This window comes from Drosophila subobscura, chromosome O, assembly GCF_008121235.1.
Source record: "Drosophila subobscura isolate 14011-0131.10 chromosome O, UCBerk_Dsub_1.0, whole genome shotgun sequence".
NCBI classification, from domain to species: domain Eukaryota; kingdom Metazoa; phylum Arthropoda; class Insecta; order Diptera; family Drosophilidae; genus Drosophila; species Drosophila subobscura.
This window is the reverse complement of record NC_048533.1, coordinates 13,775,192-13,794,514: the sequence shown is the minus strand read 5'-3', so window position 1 is coordinate 13,794,514 and position 19,323 is coordinate 13,775,192. Positions and strand designations below refer to the sequence as shown.

The window sequence follows — 19,323 nt, the reverse complement described above, 5'->3', positions numbered from 1 at the left end:
TGTCTGAACTCTCACGACCTTTGTTCTTATTCTAACTACAATGTAAATACTTGAGAAAAACATAAACTATAGAGAAAGAGACTTCATTGTAAGCTTACACAAATTTCAATACCCATGTCGGAGTATCAGTACGAGTGGAGTGCCATTTCCTTTTCCTCTATCTACACCACATCAATCAAGAGTGTGCAAGAGACTTGCCCTTCGATGTACCGCTTGTCATTGGAGATGCCTCACCCCAAATCGTGTAGTTTTTCGAGATTTTCGTTGCTGCGAAAACAGCTAGCGAGTGTCCAAATCATTGCTAACATAAGATGTATAAGAAGTGCATTTCGTAATAGCGTTGAATCGTATTTAGTCGCAAATCCTAATAAACAATGTTTGGATATTTCCTTATTTTATCAATTAATCAATGAACAAGTGACACAATTAATAAAAGACGCACTAAAAAAACTCATCAGTATAAAGTTTAATTTTGAACCTTAAATTATTTCAAACGAATATGAAAACTTTAAACTCAACAATGTGTGATGATGATTACGATGATGAAAAACTAAATGAAATAATACATATTTTATATGATTATATAAAAAATGAAATGAAATCCATCCATTCACAAAGTGGATGGATGTAACGCACAGAAGGAAACGTTTCCGACCCCATAAAGTACACATACATATATATTCTTGATCAGCATCAACAGCCGAGTCTATGTCTGTCTGTCCGTCCGTCTTGCCTCCAGACTGCTGTATGCTCACACTGAAACCAGTGTGAACCCTTCTGCCTCCGCAAAAGGGCGAAAACCTCCCAAAGCTACAATTTTGAAGATCCATGAAAACTAATTCCGTAGGGAATGACCATATCTATCAGATCACGAAATTGGTATCCGATTGGATCATTATTGTTGCCAGAATGAAGAAATTAGCAGTGGCTAAGCCCACCCCGTCCCGCTGCTTATATTTGATTTTTGCACATTCTCTCATTGCAGTTTGCAGTGTCTCTGTGTCTCCGCGACTCTGCAGTGTGTGGCTCGAGCTCAAGAAGCATATAACAAGTAGTAACAAAGTATAACAAGCTTTTGCGACAAGCTTGTTCAGTTACAGCTTCTAGAACAAGCTTTTTCAGAGACCACATTTTAAATTGCTGCAGAGAATATCAAACTGCAGTTTGTTGTGAGCTTTGCAGCGCTCTCATTCTGTCTCTCTCATTCTTCCCCCTGCCCGATGTGTGTAAGCAAAGCGCGCAGCCTCGTTGGCATGAAAGCTCCACGCGCAGCCTCACACACATGAAAGCTCCACGCGCAGCCGCACATACATGTAAGCTCCATGCGCAGCCAATGCGCCAGCCAAAAACCCAGTCCCGTTAGAGTTCTAATGAAACTTCCTAAGGCCAGCCGCTCTGTGCCGTCACCTTTGTACCTCTTTTGACCCTGCTCGAGGACCACTACAGAGGTCTGCCCCAATGCAACCCCAACCTTAGTGGGTCAACGTGTAAGTCATCCATTAATAAAAATTAATTTTGCATTGCGCGGGCCACCACGGCCCACTTTTGCGACGTGTTTTGGTTTGGTCTATGGCTCTGTGGCTTGGGTTACGGTCTGTCCAAGTGTAAAAAGGTCATCTTGGCCGCATTGAGGGCAGAGCTCAGCGGAAAATTCTTGCCGAGGGCTGCAGATTTCTGTGGAATTGGCTGGGGAGCTGCGACAGCTGCGGAATCTGAAACTATTTCCCCTCGAATGTCGCCGCCTCGAGGTTATTTAGCTTGGCCCAGAGCACAGCTCTCGACAGTTGTGGGCCAAACGAGCTCCCGGAAAGATCTCTCTAGTGAAAATGCAGAAACTTCTTTTGGCGGTGCTGCTGCTGCCGTGCGCCCTGCTGGCTGTGTGCCGAGCGGACACGATGGTGCAGCTGCACGTGAATCGTCCCTACAACGATGTCAGCGAGAAATTCGTGAGCTTTGCCGTGCGCCCCGAGGATCTGTACGATGCTTTGGACGGGAAGAACCGAAAGGCAGTGACCAGCATGGCCACACTGCTGGGCGAGGCGCACATCAAGTTCGTGGGCGACTTTTACTTTGCCAGCAAAGCGCCCACACGCCTGCGCAATCCCACAAAGATCATATGGAAGGGCTTCAATCGTTGGACGCGGTAAGTGTGGTGGCTGCCACGGAGACACTGGAACTATCTTCTGTCCATCTTCAAGCGCTGTCAACTGGACCATGATCATACCCGTGCCGTATGCGCCGGACGAGTGGGACTCGATGCACACTCTGAAGATCCTAAACAGCTCCTACATGGTGGGCATCACGGACTGCATCTGGCAGCTGGGCACGGACTTTGGCACCTCACGCGCCAAGGACTATGTGCAGGAGCTGCGCACGCTCAAGCTAATGACGGACACCTTCAAGCCGTATGTGGACGACTGGCAGGTGATGGGCGCCGACATCTCAGCGGGCAGCAGTGCCGATGAGACGCGCAGATATGTGGACATGTCCAAGGATTTGAATGCAGCTTTTGGCTGGACGCAGTGAGTAGAGAGAGAGCTATGGGGATGCCCAATATCATCCGTTTGTCCCCCTCTTAGACCCGCCAACATGCTGCCACAATCCAGCCTCGGCAGCTACATCTACGACAGTGATCCCGCGCTCAGGGCGCTCCAGCAGCTGCGCGTGCCCCTCTGGCTGACGCTGCCCGAGGAGCGCTCCTCCTCCAAGGTGGGAGACGAGACAACAGAGGCCCTGCGCTGGGCCCAAACCCTGGGCGATGCGGCCAGCTCCGGCTTCGATGTGATCTTCAAGCGCATGTCGCTCGAGGACTTTGAGCGTCCCACCTTCAGCCTGTACGTGACGGCGCTGTTCAAGAAGGTCATGGGCTCGAGGGTGTTCCCCGCCAGGCCGCTGAATCTCTTCTCGCCGAGCAACAAGCTCTACACGCACTGCGCCAATGCCGTGTCTGGGGGCTTGGCCTTCATGGTGGTCAACACCGAGGATCAACCGGTGACCATCACAGTGCGAAGTCTGACGCGTCTCAGCAGCAGCGAGATCTGGCAGTATGTCCTCTCCGGCCTGGATGGTCGCGTGCAGCTGAATAATGTCCGCATGGGCCTCAACTCCACGCTGCGACCCCTGATCAAGGCCAACGATGCGAGCAAGCCGCTGCAGCTGGTCACGCCGAGCATGTCCGTGGGCTTCTGGGTGCTGCCCACGGCCAACCTGGAGCACTGTCAGTTCACGGAGATCGAGGCTGGGGATGGCAGCGGCGAGGCATCGACGGAGTCGAAACGCTCCAATCGCTACAGCTCCGCGGATCGACTGCTGCAGCGACTGATCGAGGAGACGGCCGTGGCGAAGGGCTCGCTGCAGAGCAGCATCAATCGGAACCGCCGCTTCGTGCTGGACACACAGGAAACGGATGCGCTGATAGATCAGCTCCTGCAGCCATTCAACCAGCAGACAGCTGCGGCTCCTGTGAAGCGGGAGGCGGACAGCCAGCAAGTGAAGCCCCACGAGGCCATGGCCTGGCTGCACCAAGTGCTGGCGCAGACCCGCGACGTGGCCAAGCGACGCGACAGACGCAGCGCCTCCAGCTACGGCGGTCCCTACTTCTACAATCGGCACGGCAAGAAGACGGCGCTGACCAAGAAGATCACGGAGATACGCAAGCCGGAGCGGAAGGCCAAGCCACTGTTTGACTTTGATGAGTTCGATGAGGAGAAGTTCTTCAAGAAGTTGGACGAGCAGCCGGAGGAGCCGCCCTCGTACACCCGCCTGCCCGAGGGCGATGTTCTGCTGCGCCACATCGAGTCCGTGGATGGAGAGGAGAGCGAGCAGGACGCAGAGCCAGTGGTCTACAGAAAGGCCAAGCCGAAGTCGAAGAAAGAGCTGAAGATTATTCAACGATCGCTGGAGGAGGCAGAACCCGAGCAGGAACAGGAGCAGGAGCGTGCCGAGGGACGCGCGAAGCTGCGACTCCTTCCCACGGAATTCTTTGAGGCGCTGCCCGCGCCCAAGCAGAACAAACGCTTGAATCTCGGCGCCACGCTCAACTCGCTGCTCTTTCCCGAACCCTTCTCCAGCAAGGCCAGCATAAGCAAGACCCAGCCCGCGCCCATGAACACGCAGGAAGAGCCTGAGGAGGAGGTGGAGCCACTGGCCAAGCGCCGTCCCGCCAAGATGGGGCATGTGGCCAACGACTTTCTGCAGGCGCAGCGAGAACTGGGCAAGCATTTCCTCAGCCACATCCACAAGCACGAGCAGCCGCTGGAGGATGAGGCGGCCCAGGAGAGCTCCCTCGAAGCGGAGCCTGCCAAGAAGTCGACGAAAGGGGATTACTTTGGGTCGAAGGCTGCGCTGGTGCCGGTGCCAAAGCCCAAGCGGCTGCTGACCCAGAAGTCGGATGAGAGCATCACTTCCTGGTGGGACATGCCCGCCCTGCGCCGGCGACGCGCTCTGCCTGTGGATGGTTCCAATGAACTACGCTCCAATGCCATTGACGAAATGGATCGAGAGGATATGCTGCCACTGGGACGTTACTCCTTCTACGAATACAAGGTGGATCAGACGCTGGAACAGCAGTCCACAGAGCAGCCCCCGAAAGAGTCCAAGATCATGAGAATCAGCAAGACCAGAGCCGGAACCCCAATGGCGAACCGCAAGACATCGCTCTCCGACAGTCTGGTGTCGACGGTCAAGTCGAAGGTCTCCCGCTTCATGAACATTGTCTCGCGGCACATGAGCGAGTGGTACAACACTTTGACCAAGCACCTGGATGCCGAAACAGCCTCTGCCCGGCCAGACCTAAGCGACAGCGGCAATGCCATCGATTAATGTGTGAACTTTAGGGACGAAGTGTAACTTAGTGTTTAGTGTAAATATGTACAATACGATCTAAATATTCTTAGTGGATTTTCCTATTTTTCTAGATAATGGAAGAACGGTAATTATCTATTGCAAATAAAAGACACAGCAACAAAGCGAAGGTAGAACTAGGTGAGCTTTGGCTTAAGCTCTTGCTAGGTCGAACAGCTTTTCATATTGTTTATGGATCAAAGATATACATATGCTATGCTATGCTACTGTACACCAACCAAAAAGCAATTAAAATTAACTACAAATAACGCTAAATGATTATTTCGCTGGTTCCCATCTGCCAGCCAGTTATTTCAGCTGGTAAATCTGGGCATTTATTGAGATGAATATAAAATATTCGATGGATTGCAGAGATATTTTATGGCAGAAATATGCGCAAATATTTTGCGAGTTGTAATATAAAATATGCAACTACAGATCCCTAGATATTGATTAAAATTTATCCATGGGAACATGCAGCTTCCGTGTTTTGGGCAAATTATTTTCAAGTAACTTGCTGAGGTTACGGGGGAAGTTAGCTAGGGAATCTTTTGTTTAGTTTGGATGCCAAAGCCGTACTACGAATCGGCTGTAGTTGCGGTTCAAGTGATCATAGAAAGTAGACACATATTAGTTGTAGCTACTACTTAGTATTAGTCAGATTTAAGTGCTCATTTGATTGAGATGAGTTTTCCCCAATCGCGCCCTGCGGTTCTCGCTATCCGAATTTTTTTCTGTGACAATCTTGAACTTCTCCTCACGGCTATTAACATTTTTAAAGACACACTTACCATTATTGTCTGCATAATTGTGCCGTAATTATCCAAGAGGTTACCCAAGCTTGCAAAAGCTTTCGCCAGAGGGCCAGCTCTATTTGAAGCTCACTCAAGTCTCTCTCGCTCTCTCTCTGCACTTAATGTGACTTCGCTCTTCACGAACGACACCAGTGGGAGAGCGCAGACTGGGCCGAAGAACTGGCACAAAGAGGATCCACAGAGAAGCGGCATTGAATCAAAGCTTCAAGTTGTTCCGCCGGCCCGGCCAACCTGTTACCATGGCTAGCCAGCAACAACAACTGCAAGCACCGTGGGGGGAAAGGGCCAGAGTCACAGTGCGGGGGAAAGCGGTGGAGCCAGAGCCACAGAAGAAAGAGCAGCGAAAACAACTATCATAGCGGCTATAACAATACCAATGAGTGGAGACGCTCCACAGCCTCGGCTCCAAGCCGATCCGTCAGTCTCTGAACAAGCGTTCAAGCCGAAGGTTGTTTGCCAGCGTTCCATTCCATTCCGTTCCACTCCGCACCAAATCCGCAGCCTACCGAAGCTAGTCCAAAGTGCAGGCCAGTTGTAGTTGCAGCAGACTCTAGATCAATCCGGACCTAAACAGGTGAGTGTGCAATAAACAGGCCAAGTGAACATCTTCAAACAAAGAGGCTAAAACGGGTCAGTTCTCGTTCTCGGACTGCATGCAGGGCGTGGCAGGCAGGGGAAGCGAGCGGCGCATGGAAGCGTAACCAGAGCCAGCAGTCTTGAAGAAATCTTTTTGTGACGTGGACAGAGAAAAACAAAAAAGAAAAAAAAAACACACACAAAACACGAAACTCTGCAGCATGAAATTTCAGACTTTCTTTCTGCCTTTCCTTCCTTCTTCTTCTTTCTTCTGTCTTTCCCCCACAACTTCTTTCGCTTGGCCGCGAATGAACTTTGATTTTGGCTGCTCAGCGCTGCACCACAGACAGCGTTCCACATACGTAATAATTAGCCATAATTACGCACATGTGTGTGTGTCCGTATGTGTGTGGAAAGTGAAAGTGTAAAATTTCGACATTACAAATCGATTTTCATAGCTAAATATTGTAAAAGCAAACCGCTAGACGGTCCGGTAAGCCGATCAAAAAACCCAAAAACTACAACTGGTTTGGGTCCGCCGTGTCCGTTGTGGATATTATATAAGCTGATTTACATATTGTCACACACACACATAACACACACAGACAAAAGCATATTGCGATATCTGTCTAAGCCATAATATTATTTATAGGATGGGTTTCATCTTCGGTTGGTTGCCAACCGAGCACTATGTGCGCGACATCTTTCTCCTGACACTGTCGGCGGCCATTGCGGCCACACTGATGAGCATTCGCTTCTACTTGCGCATCACGGCGGGACGTTGTTTCACCGAGGTAACGCCAACCCAACCACCTCCACCCAAGCATTCACCCATCCATCCCCAAAACAAACTTCTCCCAAAAAATATTTTCGAACGCTGAAATCGTGACTAGACTTGAACTGAGATTTTGCGCTCGATCCACTTCCGTTTGAAATTCTTTTGACATTCTGTATTCAGAGCAGAGTAAGGCAGGGAATTCTTTGCACTTTCAAACAGGTATTCAGGCAGAGACTTAGACGGAAATATTAATACTGATATACAATAAGAAATGTCTGAGCTGCTAAAGTTACATTAAACAAATTTAAGCTTTGTGTACATTGTTCCAGCTGGCATCAGATGGCATGCGGATTGGATTTCGATGTATACAAAATACTCAATAACGAGGTGTAGATTCTACACCTTATATGGCCCTTATTTTTGCTGAGAAAAATAGATTTTAAATGTGGAAAAGCCCCAAGCAAGTGAGGGATCAGTGGGGTTGTTTTGGCTAATGTTTTGGAAAGAATTGTTAAATGACACTCGACCGGAACTGGCATAAAAGGCAATTAAATATTCTTAACTAGAAATTTTAGCAGCTATTCGAACTGATCTGTTTCCTAACGCTTGTAGTCCTAAGCTCAGTCTAACTAGCACTCGGTTATTGGATCTTGACAGCATTTTCTCTACGAATCTCTGTGGCATTTTTGTGTAATTGTAGGGCAAGACAATTGTGACGCGTCGACTTAATTACAACTTTTCATAGGTGCCAGCGAGTGCGTCACATCTCTAAGAGAGGGAGAGAGAGTGTGGGGTGTATAATTTACCCACAAGTTACCAGCTACAGTTACCAGCTGGCAGTGCATTAGACTCGCATATCGCAACTGTAGACTGTAGCTAGATCTTCGTCTCGATTACCAAATGAGAAAACTTGAGTCAGCGGAAAGTTCTCATCTTGAGCGCAATTAAAAGCGCCGTTAATGGGCATGTGAGCCGTTCCACAGCACCCCCAACCCATGATTAGTTTAATAATTGCTGCTGCATGGATTGCCCAGACCCGCCCCTAGACCTTGTTGACACCTAGACAGTCCTACTGCCATTTTAACTGATTAACTGATTAACTTCTGACATCGTTTACAGACCAAAATGGAGGGCAAGACCGTTATCATCACCGGCGCCAACAGCGGCATTGGCAAGGAGACAGCCAAGGATCTGGCCGGTCGTGGAGCACGCGTCATTATGGCCTGCAGGAACCTAGAGACGGCAAATGCAGTCAAAGGTGAGTTTAAGTCTTAATTACATTTCTGTACTAAAAGATTCCTCTCCCATTGGACAGATGAAATCGTCAAGGAGACAAACAACAGCAAGATCCTCGTCAAGAAGCTGGATCTGGGCTCCCAGAAGTCGGTGCGCGAGTTTGCCGCTGACATTGTCAAGACGGAGCCCAAGATCGATGTGCTCATCCACAATGCGGGCATGGCGCTGGCCTTCCGCGGCCAGACCAGCGAGGATGGTGTGGAGCTGACCATGGCCACCAATCACTATGGCCCCTTCCTGCTGACGCATCTCCTCATCGATGTGCTGAAGAAGAGCGCCCCGGCACGCATTGTCATCGTCGCCTCGGAGCTGTATCGCCTGTCGTCGGTGAATCTGAACAAGCTGAATCCCGTGGGCAGCTTCCCCGCCGCCTATCTCTACTATGTGTCCAAGTTTGCCAACATTTACTTTGCCCGCGAGCTGGCCAAGCGGCTGGAGGGCACTCGCGTGACCGTGAACTTCCTGCATCCGGGCATGATCGATTCGGGCATCTGGCGCAACGTGCCCTTCCCCCTCAACCTGCCCATGATGGCCATCACGAAGGGCTTCTTCAAGACCACCAAGGCCGGGGCCCAGACCACCATCTACCTGGCCACGTCCGATGAGGTGGCCAATGTCCACGGCAAGTACTACATGGACTGCAAGGAGGCCACGCTCAATGCCGCCGCCCTCGATGAGGAGAAGGGCCGCAAGATCTGGGAGGAGTCCCTCAAGATTGCCAAGCTGACGCCCCAGGATCCCAAGATCTAAGCTGGCAGGGGACTCGTTCCGTAATGCACAGCACTTTAGTAGATTCTTTCGGCCTCTAAGCCAATTCAACTGATTTGATTTCTTTGTAATTAAGGGGGAGCTAACTGTAGCTGTAAGTCTTTCATTTAAATAAATAAAGTTTTGTAAAAATACTCAAATGGATTTGTCACGAGAAGAGCAGTGAATTCTGGTTCTACATTCTGGCATGCATGAAGAAGTATTCCATGGATAAGCAATGTGCCTTTGGGTTGACACAATCTCATAGTTAATGGGATGAGTTATACTTTTAGGAACAACTTAGTCTTGAGGAGGGACAGCATATTGTGTATGTAGGTGTCGAAACGGATGTAAAAAGCTAGAAAATACGTGAACATTAGACGCAATAAATGTTATTAAATTAGGCTAATTTTAAGATGACCATAGCCCGCTCGTGAACGTAGATGCTACCGCCTTCTCAGTCATTTTTTAATACCGCCTTTAAAGCTATATAAACTTTTTTTGTAACAGAAAAGGCGAGTCATAAGATGCACATAAAGGATGGTAAAGTTAACCCATTAAAACCTGGATATTCATAAGAGAGTTCTGGATTTATTGGACTATATTGCAAGAGCTTTTCGATTAAATTTGAACACAATTCTTTGGCCAAGTAGATTGTAGATGTGCAAAATGCACAAATGTTCCCTTGTAGACGCATCAGCAGAGATGGAAGTACTCGCACTTACATATTCTATTTAAAGCCCGAAGTTGTAGTCACTTTTATCGCATTTTTTACTCCTCAACTAAAACTGGAGCTATATTCAGGGTTGAATTATGAATTGTAGTAATTCATGGTTCACTTATTACAATATTTCTCTCACTCCCACTGCCATTCACACTGATCCCACACACGTTTTGGTAACTTGCATTCAATTCTAGTTAAGTAAACTCCTTTGTTCAGTTTCTGTTTAAACTTTAAAGGAAGAAAAGTAATTGCCGTGGCTCCTGGCTGGACACTCTCAAAAACGTTTCAATTTCAGTTCATGAGAATTATGAAAAGCGACAAATCACAGCGCCAATCGGTTCATGCACTCCGTAATCCGATCCGTACGATCCAATCCGATGGGGATGGTAGAAGGAGCTCTTCTGCTGACCGAAAAAATTCTCACACAAAGCGCTCCTCACCTGTTGAAGGAGAGCAGGAGAAGCGACACAGGGGTGGCAGGCAGGGGGGGAATACGTAGCCCGTGCACAGGGGAATTCACAGACAGCCATAATCTGATAAAATTGCAGTCGCATCTTTTGCTGTGTCTCTTTTGCGAGAGCGAGCAGAGGGGTTGCGGTAGATTGCTATCATCGCCTCGTTTTGGCACGTGTCCTGCGCTGCTCCCGCTCCCGCTGCTGCTGCTGCTGAGTGGCTGGTGGCTGGTGGCTGTGGCGGCGCCAAGCGTAATATAATGATAATGATAATCATGATCTCGGCGGCTAATAATATGTGTAACAGGCGTAATTGAAATTTAATATTTATCCAACGGATTACAGGATAAACAGTTTGCGGTTCTGTGCCAAAAACACAGCGCCGATAATGAAACGTGACTGACGGACGTCAGCACCGCAGATAATTGTCGAAGGCAACGCCCAGGAGGGGTACGCCCATCTCAGCGCTACTGTGGGAATCCTCCTCTTGCGTTGTTTGCGGAAGTGATTCTCTAATAAAAAATAAACAGAGAAGTTCCTTATTGGTTTGTATCTGTCACACGTTGGCAGTGCTCCATTGATAAGGGACACGAACAGGGCAAACCCTTCTGCTGCTCGTCCTGCTGCTGCTCCTTCTGGCACTGGCAAGTATCATCTTACAGAAATTCAATTTGGCGCGCTCCACTCAAGTGTAGCGGCAGGACGCACATTGCTGTGGCCAAGTTCAACTGTAATTCAAGTAGTTTTGTGGGGGAGAGAGTACTCCTTGCGCTCCTTGCGCTCCTTGCACTCCCTACACTCCCACTCTCCTTCTGCATTTAATAAGCTGGCTTAGGTTTTGAATAAGAAGTGGGTTATGCGACAGTCCCGAGCCCGGCTCGTACAGCTGTCAGTGCAGCAGCGACTCACTTCTGTCCATCACGCTCGCTCCTGTCCAGCAAATGTTCAACGGCAAAGGCTGCAATGCCTGTCAAGCGGTCATCGATACTCCCGCGTGGTGGGGCAGGGGCTAGGGCATAGCCTGCCTGTCCGTGGCATTGCTCTCCTGGCAGTTGTTCCCTCAGATGCGTCGAAAAACTTCCAAATTGTAATCATAGAAACCATACATTGCACTTTGGATGTAGAAATTGTGGGCTACCATGGTGGAGGGGTTACCAAATGTCATACATGCAGGAGTATGCACGAAAGATGGCGTTTCTTGGGGTACTGTCTGGAAGCAAAAGTAGAAACGTAGAAGAAGATTTCAATAATTGAATGAATGTCGAATAAAATGCATTCAATTTAAAGATTTAAAAGCAGCAATAGAAAGTTAAAGTAATTTATAACATTTCAACAAAGAGGTGGAACGCATTTTACAGTAGCTTCAATGGTTAGTCCTTAATAAATGTCACGGTTTATTTACATAGTTTTTATACTCCCAATTTCTGGCTGATTATGCCTGAAGCTCATAGAAACATTTGTTTAAACTTAAACACAAACATATGTACAAATATCATTTAAAGTTTTTAAATCATTCCAATGCTTGTACCTTAACTTTTAGCTATTGCATTTTCGATTTGATTCTGCTGTATATTACATTTTTTATGTAGATTCTTTTGATCTTACTAGATTAAAGCCTTCAGTTTTGGCTTTCTACCTCTTCAATTCCTGACTGTATTCCTACTTCATATTTCAATTGAAATAAATTCTTTTTGTGTGTCACACTTTGTACACTAAAGCCCCGAAATACTTTTATTTAATTGCATCGCAAGAGCTGCTGTGAATGTTTATCCACAAATATGTACAACTTTTAAACAAATAAACCAAACCAACTCCTACTAAATTAAATGACCAAAAAGTAAACTTAAACTGGACCAAAAATATTTGCAAATGAAAGACCAGACATTGCCTTCAATCTGCAACTGGCTGCTCCCTGCCACCGTTTGTGTGGGGGGTGTGCGGCGCCTGTTTGGCTCATTTTAGCCGGCATCTAATGTGACCGAATGGCATTAACATGTTGAATGACTTGAGTGGCAGCCAGCATAAAAAGCAAAGCGCAGCCCAAAACCCAGAGAAGCCGCAACAGTGCCACCCGAAAAGTATTTCATTGATTTTTGAAGCCTCACCAATACACAACACAGAACACAGAACAGAACTAAGGAGAACAGAACAGGAACAGAAATACATAAGGCGAAAAGGAAAATGAGTGGAAATACGCGTTGCTGTGTTGCTGTTGGCAACATTAGAGTCCCAGCCAGCAGCAGGAGTGGGTGGACCAGATCATGTCCTCTAATTGTTTGCCAAGTTAAATACGCATTCAAATAAACAGCAGCAACCCGAAGCCTGAGCCTGAGCCTGAGCCTCAGAGCAAACAAATTCACGTGCACAGCCACAGATAGAATAGAGGAGAGGATGATGACGATGATGATGATGATGCCTGATGATTGGGTGGTTGATAAGGTGGCTGATGATGTGCTGGTGTGATAACAGGTTCCCCGGAGGGTGGCCAACTGAATGTTTACCCTTCTGCTTAATTTGCCACAAAACTTGCAGATTCTTTTGGCTTTTGTGGTTAGCTGGGGGGCAGGGAGAAAGAGTGCGGGTGGGGTTGAGGCTGACTGCTATAACCATTTGATCAGCTGACACCTGAACACACCTGAGCTGTGCTCTAATTGCTATTGATACACGGTCCAGCGTGGCTACCAATGCTACGCCGAACCCTGCTCCGATCCGATCCGATCCGATCCTAATCCATTCTGACAGTCGGCAGCAGAGCCTCCTGGCTCGGAGCGGCAGGTCCTTACCACGTTGTTGACATGAAACTGTAACTGAAACTGAAACCTCGATGGAAAACTGGTTTCGAGTCTGCTCAGACTTTGATTTTAACACACACGACGTCGGTTCAGTTTGACCTGAAATTCCCAGCGCTGATGTAAGATGATATGGGGGGAGGGGAGGTCTATAAAATACATCCAGATACTCCATATATCAGATCACTCTGCAAGCCCTTACACTCAACTGAGTCCGTCAATGCGTGAATTTCGGGTTTTTGGGCGTGTGAACTTTTTGACTTCAATCGGTTGGGGATCGGGCGGCTAACTCTGCGCCTTTGTATAGCCTGGCCCAAAGCTTAATTCCATAATATTTCCTAATCATTATTCCCCTGTCTTGAGTGCAGTTTTCTGCTGCCTCTTGGGCTGACTGCTGCAACCACAAATCGCAATATCAAATGACAACTCAAACTATTCACAATTGCGCGACAAGAGCAACGATCGATCGATAGACAGACAGAGCTACGCTCAAACGTCATTGGTTGGCACTGAGCAGCGACAGATACATAGATACATATGCAGCTACAAGATACAGAAGCATAATCAGAGTTAGCCAGCCAAAGGGGGGGCTCTGTCGTCAGAAACGCATTTAACCACAAAAGGAAGGAATGAAACGAAGGAAGCAAAATCAAAAGGCAAAAGCAAAAGCAGAAGCAGAAGCAGAATGCCGACCAAGACGATCGATCAATGGTTGCCCAGAGCTGTGTCCCCCCGCCCAGCCCCTTTGCAGCCCTTTCCTTCTGCACATCCCCCAGCTCTGGTTGGTGTCTGGTGTCGAGCCGTACAGATATTGGGTGACAAATAAAAACTACTGAAAACTGCTGCCGCTGTTGCTGTTGCTGCTGCTGCTGCTACGTATGAATGGGCTTGGAACACCATGAGCGGGGGGGAGATCGGTGTCGAGTGCAGTGGATAGAGGGTACAGCGGTGCAGGGTAGTAGCCGCAAAAGCCGGCACTGCCGTAGACGGAGCGCATTGGCTGGCCGTCGCATTGTGGTGGTTGTCGGCCAGGGGATGGTATGGGAATGGGATGGGAATGGTATGGTATGGAATGGGATGGGATGTGTGTGTTTGCCTCTCATGTCGGTACTTGGCTTGGCTTGGCTTGGCTACTTGTGTCATTATACCCTCCCCCCCCTGCTCGTACGTATCTCTGCGAGAGTGTGGGACTTGGACTGAGACTGCGACTGTTGTTGTTGTTGTTGTTGCTGGCGGCCCTGTCTTTTGCGCCCTTTTGTCGCTTGTTTTGTAATTAAGTGAGTATTTTTTTTCTGCTGCTGCTGCTAGTGCTGCTTCTTCTTGCTCTGTGGTTGTCGCTTTTGCTGCCAGTCGATACAATATTGGGCTGAAACGCCTCGCACCGGGACTGACAATTAGTTGCCGTCTTATGCTCGTCGCCAAAAGTCGTAGTCGTCGTCGTCGCTTCTTGCCCCGCACACGGCGCTCAACTGAATCCGACTCAGAACTCAAAGTTTGCACAACGCTATCCACACACACACACACATCCAACCACACAGCAAAAGTCATACCAGAATTATTCCCCCACGATCGTGTAATATTCGGCATCAAAACCATCGAAATCTAACAACAAATCTTTGTGTTAATCTGCGAATGTTTTAATTTAGTGTACCACAGATCATGAGATCGAATAATCTCTTCAAAAGGTGCGAGCTTGGAAAAGTATTTTAAAATCTTCAGTTAAAACAGAACCAATCAAGTGTTTTATCAATCGAATAATCACATAATCGATCAGTGAAAAATCATTCGACACACGAAAAAACCTTGATCAACCCATGGATTACAAATATCTAACGGATTTAAGATCTTATCGATCGTTTTGTGTCTCCCTGTGCATACCACCTAAAATGAAACTTGTGGTTCTACGAATATTCTGGAAAATATAAATACATTTTTAAAAATGATCGAAATTAAATTAGTTTAGCGATTTAAAACAACAACATTAAAATTTAAAACAAGTTTAATTAAATAAGATTAAACATATCTAAGTTCTAAATTAGGATAGGTCAGGGATAGGTTGAAAAACGTTCTAAAGTTTTTAAGAAAGAAAGCAAAAAATAGTTGTTTGCCGAACGAACTCTAAGAATTATTTTCGAACTTTGTGTTCGATTTAAACACAAAATATTTTATCCGAACATACTCGTAATTGAATCCTATATTTATACTTTTTCTAAGTTATTTATTTTCTTTGTTTTAGTCACTTAAATTGAATTTCTGTTGCTGGTTATTGAAAAGTGTATTTCTTCCTTGACCAAAGCTAACCAGACATAACGGAAATGTCAATTTCTGCTCGAACTTGATCAGAAACATTTAACAATTTGTCATGATCATGATAAATATTTACTAAAATATATAAATATTTATAAAATGTTTACTAAAAAATACTTTGGGTCTGTTTTTAAAATAATTAAAGGAAGGAAAGAACATTGTAATGCTTCCGTTTTTGTTAGCTTTTTCAAAACAAAAACAATTTTGGTGTATTATTAAATAGTGTCTTTGATACACTTTCGGAGTTTTAAGTATTCTTCAAAAATATCAAGATACTCACAGGATAGCTTGCAGTCAAAGCTTAGGATCTATTCAATGTGGTAGCCGGAACCAGAATATGGATGCTTGTCTTAATTGAGTCTTCTATTTAATCCTTTCCTTATTTCAATTTGATTGGAAGGAGTGAAAAAAGTCTTGCATACGTATTACTGGTTTTACATACATACATATGTACTACTTATTTATGTTGGCACGAATATAGTTTGGATTTTAGGTCTATATAACAACAGAAATAAATATTTCTAGTTAGATCTTAAATGAGAAAATATAGTCTTGCAAATTAATGAAAGTAATCAGGACACAATGCATTCAGAAGGCATTGGGTATGTAAAATGTAAAAATATTTACATAGCCAATAGCCAACATGCAACTACAAATGATTGATTAAGGATAACCCAAAACAGAAGCCTACACCGATTTGGCAGTTGATTAATTTGTAATTGATTTTTCAGTTGGAAATTAAGGCCACAATATGAAGCGTAGGAAAAGCAGAAACAAAACGCCAAACGCTGATTTTAAACGTTCCAGAGCTGGAGTCATGTCATGGGATTGTTATATAAAGGTTCCAGACTCTTGAACATAATTCTGGGTGAGTGTCCGTGAGTTATGGCAGCAGCAGCAGCAGCAGCACACACAGAAACACAGATGCAGATGCAGAGGGAGAGCGAGCGAGAGCAAAGCAAATGGCGTGCCAGCATTCAACTGTTTATTCGCGTCTGTGTGCTTGCGTGTCTGTGCGCGCGTGCGAGTGGTGCGCGCCTCAAGGGGCGGAGTTACGCTGAGTGCACAGTGGTTCCCGATACGTGGGAACGCGTGCAAAAGTCGTAGCTTGGCTTTCGGGCATCTCTGACAGCTTTCCAGTGTGGGCTAACCGTTCGATTTTTTGTTGCATGTGCCTGTACCGTTACCTGCGCAGATTCCCTGGAAGATCAAGAGGGTGGAGCTATGTACATATCGTGCGATGTCTCAAACGGAGGTCCCGTGGAACCAGAAACGGGCTATGTGCCCAACAATCCCTTATTCGGCCTGGCGCTGGACAGTCCGCAGGTATTTCCATTTCACCGTTCGTCCTGTCAAGTGCTAATCACGCGTCTCGCGTCTCGCGCCTTCCGTCCGTCCATTCACAGCAAGAGTGCGCAGCATCCTGCGTCGGCTGTCTGTCCTGCCAAGGCAACACCGCCCTGCCCATCTCCTCGCTCACCAGCAGCGACTTTGACTGCGGCGGCTGCTTCGATCCCACCATCGGTGTCGGCATCGGCATTGGCATCGGCGGCGTCGGCGGCCACATCCAGATCAACACCACCCCGCCGGCGAGCAGCGGCAGCAATCTAACCGGCACGGGCGCCGGTAGCGGCGGCAACAACGCCGGCAACGGCAGCAACAGCTACTGGAGCACCGACGAGATGGCATCCACATTCCCCGGCCTGCCGCCCCTGGACATTGATCCGTTGCCCAGCCTGTTCCCCTTCTCACCCTGCGGCGCCTCCTACAACTTTGCGGGCAATCCGCATCAGGCCTCGCTCTCCTACACCGTCCATCCCCACCAGATGCTCATCTCGCCGAACGGCGGCCAGCAGCACGGGCATGGCAACCACCAGTCGCAGCATCAGCATCACCAGCATCAGCACCTGCACTCGCAGCAGACGCAGAACCAGCCATCGCACGGCGGCAATGCGCTCCTCCAGGGCAGTGGCTCCTCCAACGGCGGCGGCCCCGGCAGCGGTTCGTGCTACTATGAGGCGGGACCCAGTGCACCCACAGCCGCCGCTGCCATGTATCCCAGCATGAGTGTGAACGTCAGCATGAACATGACCATGCACCATGGCTATGGGGCAGCCGACGGCACGGGCGTGCCCATGCAGTGCTCCCAGATGAACTGGACGCCGCCGAGCAGCTCCTCGGCCGTGAATGTGCTCTACCCGCCGCTGCTGAGTCCCACACATTATCCCGCCTCGGCCACGTACTCCTTCACGGCGGACTTTAGGGCGCCTGTGCCCACGCCCACGGCACTGGGAACTCTGCCGTCGCTCACAGTGGGTGACAAGGAGTCGCCATCGCCGCCTGCCACCAGCACAGCCGCCGCTTTGGGCTACTATGGCGCGGGCGTGGGTGGCGGCCAGAGCTACACGCCGCCACACAAGAGTCCCGGCAGCGGGTACCAGGTGGGTGCCTCATCCCTGGGCCTGGGACTGTCTGCCTTCGATGACGATGGGGAGGACAGCACCGAGGATGGGGAGGGCAGCGCCGGCGGTGATTTGAAGCCGAATCTGTGTCGCCTCTGCGGGAAGACGTACGCACGGCCCAGCACACTGAAGACGCACCTACGCACGCACTCGGGGGAGCGGCCATATCGATGTCCGGACTGCAACAAGAGCTTCTCCCAGGCCGCCAATCTGACGGCACACGTACGCACACACACCGGCCAGAAGCCGTTCCGCTGTCCCATTTGTGATAGACGCTTCTCGCAGAGCTCCAGCGTCACCACGCACATGCGCACGCACTCCGGGGAGCGGCCATACCGTTGCTCCTCCTGCAAGAAGTCCTTCTCGGACAGCTCCACCCTGACCAAGCATCTGCGCATCCACAGCGGCGAGAAGCCCTACCAGTGCAAGTTGTGTCTGCTCAGGTGAGTTTTTGTCTCCACTGGAACGGGAACTGGAACTCATTTTGCATTTACTCCCACACAGATTCTCGCAGTCGGGCAATCTCAATCGGCACATGCGCGTCCATGGCAACAACAATAATAATAATGGCAGCAGCAGCGGCAGTGGCAGCAACGGTGGTGGCAGCAGCCTGCTCACATGACAAAAGCCACGCAGTGCCGGCGGTTTTCAACACTATCACCCCCCGCACCACCACCAGCACACAAACCTCCATCACGTGCACCACCAGCATCCGGCACATCAGCACCACCATCACCACGCCCACGCCCACGCCCACTCGCACATGGGGAACTATGACTACGGGAACTACAGCATCGGCGATTACACTCCACCCGGCGCCACACAAAACTATTCAGGGTATTATTTCTGCGCACTCAACAAGCCGCCCAAGTTTGAGCGTTTCTACTAGAGCCACCCACACATAGGTGATGTAATAGCGTAATATAAATATATGTATTTAAACAGTAAAAAATATAGGTAGCATCTACCTGGTACACGCCCAGGAACAAAGTTCCCTGAAAATGGAACAAATTCGCAGCTTGCAAAAACAATTTTTCCATTGGTTTCAACAAGGAAAGTTCTGCAAAGATTTATTAGCACTGAAATTTAAGCAAATATTAAGGGTACTCTTGACACAGTTGCTAATCGGCACTAACCTTAAAATCCAAATCAAACGCAAAACAAAATTAATTCTCATTCAAAATAGAATCGCAAATTGTATAAAAACAGTAAATATGCAGAGAGCGAGAGAGAGGGAGAACCTGCCCTCAAAGTTCCGCCCCAGAATGCAGAATGCAAAATGCTCAAATTGATGTTTCTGTTGGATCGATGAGTATAATTAAACAAAGAACACGACGGATGACGGTCTAGCTCTAAGTGCTTCACTGTACATACACACATATAAACATACACATATACATATTGTATTTATTATATTCGCATAGCATTCATATAGAGTACATTCGTACGTACATGTAAGGTAGTTGAAAAACACGCATAAATCTATTCAAAACAAAAATTAGCCAACGAAGTAGACATTAAGTCGGAAGGAATCA

General features: G+C 48.0%; 3 protein-coding genes across 6 annotated transcripts in view; all 3 read left to right on the top strand.

Annotated features, from left to right (window-relative positions):
* Positions 1-9,161, top strand: part of LOC117897056 (retinol dehydrogenase 14) — a 32,235-nt gene extending 23,074 nt beyond the window's left edge. Inside the window, exons 1-4 of one of the 3 annotated variants that reach the window (XM_034805650.1) lie at positions 6,004-6,231; positions 6,886-7,027; positions 8,131-8,269; positions 8,327-9,161. In XM_034805650.1, the coding sequence (XP_034661541.1) occupies positions 6,887-7,027; positions 8,131-8,269; positions 8,327-9,057 (1,011 nt within the window). In that variant the 5' untranslated portion in view covers positions 6,004-6,231; position 6,886 and the 3' untranslated portion in view covers positions 9,058-9,161. Of the gene's footprint in view, positions 1-6,003; positions 6,232-6,885; positions 7,028-8,128; positions 8,270-8,326 lie in introns of those variants that run through there. The other 2 variants (XM_034805651.1, XM_034805649.1) reach the window with 2 other exon arrangements.
* Positions 1,773-5,111, top strand: LOC117897048. Of its 2 annotated transcripts, XR_004649065.1 has the most exons (4): positions 1,773-2,143; positions 2,199-2,522; positions 2,580-4,930; positions 4,961-5,111. XR_004649065.1 is itself a non-coding variant. In XM_034805632.1 (3 exons), exons 1-3 carry the CDS (start codon positions 1,827-1,829, stop codon positions 4,819-4,821), a joined length of 2,883 nt encoding a protein of 960 aa, XP_034661523.1. In that variant the 5' UTR covers positions 1,773-1,826; the 3' UTR covers positions 4,822-5,111. The 2 variants fall into 2 exon arrangements, 1 of the variants encoding a protein (XP_034661523.1); XM_034805632.1 differs by having other exon boundaries at positions 2,580-5,111.
* Positions 9,162-14,424: 5,263 nt separating the features above from the next.
* Positions 14,425-18,699, top strand: LOC117896620 (protein glass). Its single transcript, XM_034805058.1, has 5 exons — positions 14,425-14,704; positions 16,058-16,194; positions 16,522-16,652; positions 16,733-18,231; positions 18,293-18,699. Exons 2-5 carry the CDS (start codon positions 16,149-16,151, stop codon positions 18,408-18,410), a joined length of 1,794 nt encoding a protein of 597 aa, XP_034660949.1. The 5' UTR covers positions 14,425-14,704; positions 16,058-16,148; the 3' UTR covers positions 18,411-18,699.
* Positions 18,700-19,323: the final 624 nt, after the last annotated feature.

What these genes read in the sequence shown, in the direction of transcription:
- LOC117897048 (XM_034805632.1), top strand. Translation starts at nt 1,827, where the DNA reads ATGCAGAAACTTCTTTTGGCGGTGCTGCTGCTGCCGTGCGCCCTGCTG. An exon ending in GGCTTCAATCGTTGGACGCG is followed by an intron (nt 2,144 to 2,198) that starts GTAAGTGTGGTG and finishes TCCATCTTCAAG; the next exon opens with CGCTGTCAACTGGACCATGA. An exon ending in GCAGCTTTTGGCTGGACGCA is followed by an intron (nt 2,523 to 2,579) that starts GTGAGTAGAGAG and finishes TCCCCCTCTTAG; the next exon opens with ACCCGCCAACATGCTGCCAC.
- LOC117896620 (XM_034805058.1), top strand. Translation starts at nt 16,149, where the DNA reads ATGGGATTGTTATATAAAGGTTCCAGACTCTTGAACATAATTCTGG. An exon ending in ACTCTTGAACATAATTCTGG is followed by an intron (nt 16,195 to 16,521) that starts GTGAGTGTCCGT and finishes TTACCTGCGCAG; the next exon opens with ATTCCCTGGAAGATCAAGAG. An exon ending in TGGCGCTGGACAGTCCGCAG is followed by an intron (nt 16,653 to 16,732) that starts GTATTTCCATTT and finishes GTCCATTCACAG; the next exon opens with CAAGAGTGCGCAGCATCCTG.